At 41.4% G+C, this 9,361-nt stretch overlaps 1 protein-coding gene across 1 annotated transcript; it reads left to right on the top strand.

Moving 5' to 3' along the window:
- The first annotated feature begins 227 nt into the window (after nt 1-227).
- LOC106530306 (WAP, Kazal, immunoglobulin, Kunitz and NTR domain-containing protein 2) lies at nt 228-5,032 on the top strand. Its single transcript, XM_014025902.1, has 3 exons — nt 228-317; nt 487-675; nt 3,284-5,032. Exons 2-3 carry the CDS (start codon nt 490-492, stop codon nt 4,805-4,807), a joined length of 1,710 nt encoding a protein of 569 aa, XP_013881356.1. The 5' UTR covers nt 228-317; nt 487-489; the 3' UTR covers nt 4,808-5,032.
- Nucleotides 5,033-9,361: the final 4,329 nt, after the last annotated feature.

Below are 9,361 nucleotides of genomic sequence, written 5' to 3' on the forward strand. Positions count from 1 at the left end.
TAACATGACAACATAACTTTAAGCCAACATATGTTTTATAAAAATTGCGTGAAAACCTTTTGTGATTCTAAACTTAGATGCTAATTTTGTCTGTGTGTCAAATGGACGTCTCACTTTCATTTTTTATGCTTTCCTGACTTTTCCTCCTTTCTCTGTGTCCTGACGCCTCTGGAGACCATAAAGGGTTAAACGGGGTTAAAGGAATCCATTCTGCACTCAGGTACCCCCACCTCCCAGCCCCTCCAACATGAGTTGAGCGCTGGCTTATTAAAAACCTCCTTCCAGCATCGGTGGAGCAACCCCCTAATTTTCATCTTGTGAGTTCCTTTTGGAGTCATGTCTGCAGGTCAGGAGTTGTAAAAACAAGAGCATCATTGCTGCAGCTGGATTTATCAGCTGACACACACATCAGTCCTGCTGCTGTTTTTAAAGAATCCCTTTGCAGCTGGATCCCAGACACAGCTTTATCTTCAACCTTAACTCCAGAACATGTGGTGGATGCTGCTCTCAAAGTGGATTTGCCTCCTGGCAGGAGCGTCAGCGTGGATGGAGCTCGGTGGGACAGTTTCATCCCACATCACCTACTCCCACGCGGGCATCTGCCCAAATGACTTGAACCCCAACATGTGGGTGGACGCCATGAGCACCTGCACACGAGAATGTCAGTCTGATCAGGTATGTTTTTTTTTTTAATTTAGACCCTGAATTAGTTTGAACCGGTTTCAGAGTTTGTGCAGCAATTCTACATGTTTGTAAATCACTCTTTACAGTGGGTTGCAAGTATTCACTCCCATTGGAGCAGTATTTTTGTACTTTGTTATCTTAAAATCTGGACTTTGAATTAACTTTTAATCTGGTTATATGTATGGACCAAACAAATTACTGCAGATCAATTAAATTAAAAAAGGTGGGCGTGTTCATTAATTAATTTAAAAATGGATAGACTGTAAATTAGTGTTTGTGCAGTACCCTCATCAGGTTTATTATCCTGCTGGAAGGTGAATCTACATCACAGTTTTCATATTTCTGAAAGACACAAACAAGTTTCTTTATTTATTTTGCTCCATCTATTCTTTCTTTAGCTCTGACCAGTTGCCCAGTCCTTGCCATTAAAAATTTGCCCACACCATAATGCTGCCACCATCTTGCTTCATTGTGGGGATGGAGTTCTTCCCATGACAGAGCTAAGGGCTGCGTCACATGACAAGATAATAGTGCTGATTTTTGCCCTTCCGACAATCTTAAGAACATCCAGATTATTGTGATGGCTCTAAAGATAATCTGAGCAGATATTCCTGCCATGGGTGGAGAGTTAAGCGTGATCTAGTCGGCTCAGAAGGACGTCAGGACCGCTCCTACCTCAAAAGGGGAATGTGTAACATGTTTGATTTCTTTGGCCTGATATCACAGCGTGTAGTGTTAACCGAGAGCAAACGTGCTCGCAGCCTGTTGAATTGAGAGGGTTCCAGCTGCGGACCGCAGAATGGGCCGGGGTCGGATAATAGGTGGGGTCAGATGTCTGACCCTGCCCTCAACTCTAAAATTAACCAACCCCAGATTCTAAATTCTAAAGTTAACCACTCCCGATTTTTCAAACTTCATATCGCCACGTTCCCGTTAAGCTGTGACTACGCCCACTGGACGTCCAACCCCGTCTACTGTACGACCCCGGCCCATTCTGCGGTCCACAGCCGGGGGTACTTGGTTGAATGGGTCGCGCAGCAAATCAGAAAGCGAGGTTACGAAAACACAAAGGGGAAACCAAAATACAGAAAACATAAAAAACTGTCTTGACTGACTAGAAAATGTGCCGGCTGTTAAAAGTTCTATGGAATAGATAAAAATAGTCCACAAATGATSAATATAGTTCCTTACTCGTTGCAAATGTTTATTTATTCTGAAATCACCTCTCTCTCTCTCTGGAGATCACGCAAGGTTTTTTCTCCGAAATCTGAATTCTTGCGTGGTTTCAAGAAGTCTCGCGGGATTTCACATCTGTTATCTGAACGTTCATGAATAAAATATCTGTTCGGTTTTGTTTTGTGTTTTCTCTTGCCATTTGGCTGTACACTACACACTGTAGGACCAAACCTGGTATATCCGTGATTTTTTTTATCCTCACGTGTGGTGTCTCTCAGTCTGTGAAAATTGTCCGCCTTTTTTTAAAATCTTGCAGTGTGACGCAGCCTTAGGATTTGTCCTCAATGGCCAAAAACTTCTATTTTTGTATAATCTGGTGACAAGACTTTCTTCCACACATTTGTTCAAACTCCAAACAGTCAACCTTATTCTTATTGTTAGCTATGCAAAGGCAGAGAGAATGATTGTTTTTTATTTGTGGCTAACATGTTCAAGAAGTGAAACCCCCAAACCCCCTGGATAAATTGTGATGACATTTTTAAAAGTAATAACTGGATGTAGCTTGATTTGGTCTGGTTGTTGCACAGTGAATTCTACCCAACACTTACTCCATGTGCTGCACATTGCACTAAACTTGATTACCCAAGCTTATTGTCAACTTTGTCTATCTGTTATCAAAATATTTCAAGAACTATTGAACAGATTTTTTTGAACCTTTTAAAACATAATAAGTGTACATTAACAACAATCTTTTAGTCAATTCACGATAGCTACCACAGCTAAATGACAATAGCCAATACAAAAATCGCTATAATGTTGTAAAATTTAACAATACTGAGGCAATGGAAGTGTATGGGATCTCTTTAGATTTCCATCCATTTATTATCTTTACCCGTTTCTTCCAGGTTATGGGGGTCCAGCAGTGCAAGGGGCGGGGTACACCCTGGACAGGACAGAAGTTCATCACAGGGACACTTAGAGACAATCATTCACTCTCCCACTCACACCTAGGGACAATTTAGAGTTGCCAATTATCCTAGCAGTTGTGTTTTTGGTTTGTGAGAGGAAACAGGAGAATCTGGAGAAAATCAATGCAATCACAAATAGAACATACATCTTTCAGACAGAAAGACCCCAGTTCTGATCCTGAGATCTAACCCTGAACCTTTTTAATGTGAACCACTGATCCTCCTTCATTCTATATGAGTTTACATGCACACCACTTCTGTTTATATTTAGAATGATTTAAAAACAAGTTTGTCTCCATTTAATATTATTATTCTAAACTAATGCTTTTAATTTAAAAAAAATTCTGTGAAATTCAAGGTTGTAAAGCAACGAAATCAAGTCCAAAGGGGGTGAATATGTTTGCAACTTGCATACAACATTCTGCATCAGGGATTTTTCTCTTCATTTCTTACAGGAGTGTGAATCCTTTGAAAAGTGCTGCCAAAACGTCTGCGGGAACCGCAGTTGTGTCGCTGCCCGTTACATGGATGAGAAGAAAGGCCCCGTGGGAATGCCCAAGAAAGCCTCCTGTGCCAGCTTTATGTGCACGCAGCAGGGGTCTGAGTGTGTCATCTGGAACAGTCACCCAGTGTGTAAATGTCGGGACCGCTGTGAGGGGGAGCCACACTTCACCTGCGCCTCAGACGGCATGACTTACTACAACAAGTGCTACATGGATGCTGAGGCGTGCTCTAAAGGCATCGTGCTGTCTGTTGTAAAGTGTCCTTACCGCCCCACCGAGCCAACCACTCTGCACCCAACCACGGTTCCCATTCAGCTCACCATCCCACCCCCGACAGAACCTCAGCCCCCTGTCATGGTCAGCGGCCCCTCTCACCAGACTGTAAATGCGGGTAACACTGCCAGCTTCCTGTGTGACGTTATGGGTCGACCCCATCCTGAGATAACCTGGGAGAAGCAGCTGCCTGGTGGGGTAGAGAGGGTAGTCGTGAGGCCCAATCAAGTGCAAGGGAACATGGTGGTCACAAATATTGGTCAGCTGGTCATCTACAACGCCCAGCCAAAAGATTCAGGCATTTACACCTGCACTGCTCAGAATCCGTCTGGCTCAGTGACAGCTCACTACCCTCTCACTGTGCTGCAAACAGAGTTGGTTGACACTTCTGGGCCTAAAAACCTGACCCTTTGCTCACCTGAAGAATGTATCAAACTCTTGGATAGCCCAGAGGATTGTGGGAGTGATCTGGAGAAAGTTAGTTGGTACTTTGAATCCAAAATCAACAACTGCTTAGCCTTAAACCACTGCCATAGCAGCTTCAATAACCAGCCACCTGCAAAGGTCTTTGACACATATGAGGATTGCAAACAGTGCTGTGGTCCAGATCTGTCAGGCCCTTGTGGGCTCCCTGCCTTGCAAGGTCCCTGTAAGGTGTATGAGCCTCGGTGGGCATACAGCAGCACTTCCCAGGCGTGTCAGACTTTCATTTATGGAGGCTGCGAGGGCAATGACAACAACTTTAACTCCAAAGAAACCTGTGAGGAGATGTGCCCCTTCCCAAAGAATCACCCGTGCAAAGCCTGCAAGCCAAGAGGCAAGATGGTGACGAGCTTCTGCCAGAGTGACTTTGTCATCCTGGGCCACATGTCAGAGCTCACGAAGGAGGGGGACTCGGGGCACGCCCTTGTGACTGTAGAAGAGATCCTCAAAGATGAGAAGATGGGTCTGCGCTTCTTTGGAAAGGATCCTCTAGAGGTCACGTTTCTCAACATGGATTGGAGCTGCCCGTGTCCGAACATCACCAGCGCAGCTGCGGAGGGTCAGGTCATCATTATGGGCTACGCCAACAACGGCATGGCTGTCCTTCAGCCTGAGAGCTATGTGGGTACTTCCAGTCCTCGACGGGTACGAAAACTGAAAGAGCTCATTTCTAAGAACACCTGTGACCTTCTGAAAATGATCACCAACAGCCAACAGTAGGGTTTAGGGTCGGAAACTATAGATGTGACAGTGCAATGATCCTCATCGGTATATCAATTAAATGGTTAATGATTCAATTACTTAATGCGGAAACTAAAACATTGATCCACATCGTCATCATATGCCCAATGTCATTTAATTTCATATGCACATCTAACACAATCATTTGTCTTAGATGTGCATACAATATCGGTTGTATCTATCAGACTTGGGAATTGAATTGAATCAAAATCTTATCATGACAGACTTACTCACTGCAGTAATGCTTTGAGCTTTCAGTTACTGAGAGCCAGTGGATAAGCAATGAAGCACCCTTATTACTATTTTGTTTACAATTATTTATGCAGATAAAAAAGTGCATTTTACATGTCAAAACACTAAAACATGTGGATCGATTAGTAATAGTGTGTCATGTCTTTAAAAAGTACATTTTGTTGAATAGTATGAAAAGTTTCCCCTGATAAAATTTTTTGATGAATCATGTCACAGAAAGTTGGACTTTTCATAACAAAACAGACATTTTGACATATTTACATTTTTTTTACATGATTGCAGTATATTTTATAATCTTTGGAGAATTTCCATGAAATGTTCAACTGACAAATGATGGCATCCTACACCAATTGAAACCCTGCCTAGAATTTTCTAATCATTTGCAAACAAATCTTTTTACCCCCACAACTTAGTGAGGACTACAGTTTATACATCAAAGTGTAGGTTTTTCATCTCTTACACTGTGTCAGGACTTACTATTTTACATTAAGCATTGAGGAAACATAAAATTAATGTGTGACCATCTGTCTTCTGCTGCTTACAGTTCAAGAATGTTTTTGACTTACAGTTTTTGTACAGTGACTGTTTGTTTGAGGCTTACTTTGTAGCTCGTGTTTCTGCCTGTCGTACAAGAGACTGAGATGATGGTGTATGGTTTTCATGGTGATGCTAATTAACCTCTATTAAACTTTTTCCTATGATTTTTTATTAAATTTTTCAGTAAATGGTAATGGTAAATGGACTGTACTTATATAGCACCTTTCTACCTAACCAAGATACTCAGTACTTTACACTACAATCTGTGCCCTCATTTACCCATTCACACAGCACTCTTTTAGATATCCTACAAAGCTAGTACAGATGTATACATTCAGACTAATCAATGTTTTTAAATCACACTCATATACTGATGGAACACACATCAGAGGCAGTGAGGGACCCCCACTGGGGGTTCAGTGTCTTGCCTAGAGACACTTCGACATTTGACAGAATAGCGGGGAATCTAACCGCCAACTTTCTGAGCAGAGGATGAGCCCCTTAATCATTCAGCCACAGATGTTTACTTTACCAGCCACCTAGTTATGGTTCATATCAAATATATCAGATTAGATTAGATCAGATTAGATAGATTAGATTAGATTAGATTAGATTGATTTGATTAGATTAGATTAGATTAGATAGATTAGATTAGACTAGATTAGAACTTTATTGTCATTGTACAGAGCACAATGAAATTACAGTTTAGAACACCCATTCAGAAGAAGACAGAACAAACATAGGAGACCAGCCACAGACCCTGCACAGAGCAGGGATCATCATCATGAAGACATCATGAAGGAGGCGCAACCCTTAAAAGAAAAAAACTAAAAACCACACAAGGACAGATGAGGAAAAAATCATATTATATCAACAATGTGACATACTATGGTGTTTTTTTTTATTAAAAAGTCGACGTAAATATCCAGGAAGAATTTAGTCCAACAGCTCAAGGCCATGTAGGGGAGAGCCAAATCTGTAATCAGTTGTTTGGGAACAGAAGAGCCAAGCAGACAATGGCTGTGTCCAAAACGGCAGGACGGGTCCTCCGAAGGTCGAATTTGTCGGCCGCATACGTCACAGCGCCGCGACGAAGGACGTCCAAAACGGAAGACTCCTACGATGCGTCCGACAAATACGTCCTTCTTTTTCCCCGAATCGAAGGACAGGTCCGATGGATCCTTCCCGGCCCAGCATATCCCAGAATGCATTGCGGCCCGACCGGAGATTTTTTTAAGCTAGTAATGGCGGACGAAGCGAGAGAAAAGAATACGTTTTAAATAAAAATATGGTGATTTAAAAATTAAAAAAAATTAGCGGTTGTAATTCTAATACTTTTATCATTTGTATGGACATGTTTTTAAATATTATTTTTTCGTCATAAAAAACGCGAAATAAACATGAACCTACAGCAGGTCAATTAGTTCTTCAAATGATACCTTTAAGTTAATTTTATAGTTTTGTGATATTAATAATGCTAATGTGTTGATATTTTTCTAGTTTTGATTTAAGTTTGCTTGTTTAGCGTCGTCACAGTTGCTAGGTGACAAGACGTACGCCGGGGTAAGGAGGGGAGGCTAGACCGTCCAAATCCACAGCCTCTTTTTTTCCGGTCTTCCCGGTCTACCAAGGACCCGGCCCTCCGAGACCGGGGAGTCTGGGTCCTCCGGAGGACCCGTCCTGTCGTTTTGGACACAGCCAATAACAATTTTCCATCAGCCTTAATGTCCGCTGGTACAACTCACTGTGGTTAGGTTAGGTTAGGTTAGGTTAGGTTAGGTTAGGTTAGGTTAGGTTAGGTTAGGTTAGGTTAGGTTAGGTTAGAATCCAATCAGACAAATTATGTGGACAAACTCCGCCGAGCCGGGCTATCAGCTTTCATGATGTCTGTCTGATTTTTAAAGTTTTGAATGGGCTTGCCCCACCACCATTAGTTGATTTTATTCAGAAAAGGGATAACAAAATAAAAACTAGAGTACAAACTAGAGGAGACTGCAACATACTGAGGCACAGAACGCAGTTTAGCCAGAAGCTAGCTAGCATCTGTCAGAGATGAAACAGACTACCAGCATTTATCACAGGCAGTGAAAACTATCCAATTTTAAAAAGAAACTTAAGCATTGGTTGAATGCAAACCAGTTATGTAACCATTCATAATGTCTTCCATTGCTTATTGTTGAGGGTCTTTTATCTTGTCTTTAGAGTGGTTTTATCTGTAAGTTCTTTTTTTTGTCTTGCAAATTGTACAGTGAGGTGTTTTGTCTTTTGTGCTTACTTGTCTAGGACAAAGGATGAAATTTAGCTATTGTGCTAATTCCTGCATATTTACACTGCCATGAATTGTGGTAATGCTTATAATGAGCATTGTCCTGATCACAAAAATATAATAAATGAATAGCATTATACATGTTGTTGCTATTATTTCTGTTATAATTTTTGTTGTTGCTCTACCTAATGTTCTATTCATATTTTAAACTGTTGAATTTTTATTTTTTACATTTGAAATATCTGTGCTTTTAAAAAAACATTTAACACATTTTCTTTTTCAACACCTTATAACACAACTACCCCTTCCCTTATTTTTTTATGTTACGTTCACACTGCAGCAACTGTGGCCCAAATCCAAAAGAACCCAAAACTGTTTTTTTAAACTCATTTTGTTCGTGAAGACCTTTTACAGGTCTATTCCCACTGCTCCTTGACTGATTTGTACATTCATTCTGCATTTTACACTGTGCAGTTTCTTAAACATGCCGTGTAATATTGATTCAAAGAAATGAGTTGTAATATATCTTTTTTTTTTTTTTAAAACACAACAGTTTTATAACCTGTTATGCACTGTTATCAACTTGTTTCTGGGCTATTTATTACCACAGAGGCTTTTCATTGGTTGTTTATTTGTACCTGAAATTATCTTATGAACTGATTTTTATATGCTAAAGAAAATAAACATTTAGATTTTTTTGTACAAGGCTTCTTTTCTCCTGCTTGTTTTTACTGGATTGGAATATGAATATAAGGTAAACTGAAGCATGTTCATGGGTGACGTACACACTGACTTATTAAATAACCCGGTGCCTTTGGACCTGTTAGTGAACAGAGAGGCTCCTCTGACAGGCTGTGATAAAAGAGGTTTGGGAATAGTACATTCCTAGCTCCCCCTGCATCGCCCCTTGCAAGCCTTGAAAAAACTTCAAAACAGATCCATCCATCCCAGAGACCCCTGTGACGTTGTTAAAACTTCACCCTGTTTTGCTTTTGCCTCCCAGGTCCAGTCTAAATGAGGTAAGGAGCCCAAGCTGTAAACCTCAGATCCACTCAGTTATGTCTTTCATGCGGTGCCAGCAGGCTCCTCTGGTTTACTGGGAACAAGCCTTGGTGGGCTTCAACGAGGGTGTTCCACTTCCCGGACGAGATTCTGTTTCTCCCATCCAGAGTGGTGGCGGAGGCAGGGCATCAGCACGAACGCAGATCCTTTACTGGCAAAAAACCCACCGGAGGACCTCAGAGCTGCACTCCAGCAGCTGTTGAGCCCCTGGATCTGAGAGCTCTCTGATCTGCAGCCCTTTGGATCAAATCAGAGTCGCCTAAATCATTTCATCAACACAAAACCTACATCTGCTTTGGTTTTCTTGGCTTACTAGTCAGTTTACTGCTTTCCTAACTTTCACATTTGTAATTATAAAATGACACACACACACACACACACACACACACACACACACACACACACACACACACACA

The sequence above is a fragment of the Austrofundulus limnaeus genome, unplaced genomic scaffold (genome assembly GCF_001266775.1).
Source record: "Austrofundulus limnaeus strain Quisiro unplaced genomic scaffold, Austrofundulus_limnaeus-1.0 Scaffold5, whole genome shotgun sequence".
Classification (NCBI taxonomy): Eukaryota; Metazoa; Chordata; class Actinopteri; order Cyprinodontiformes; family Rivulidae; genus Austrofundulus; species Austrofundulus limnaeus.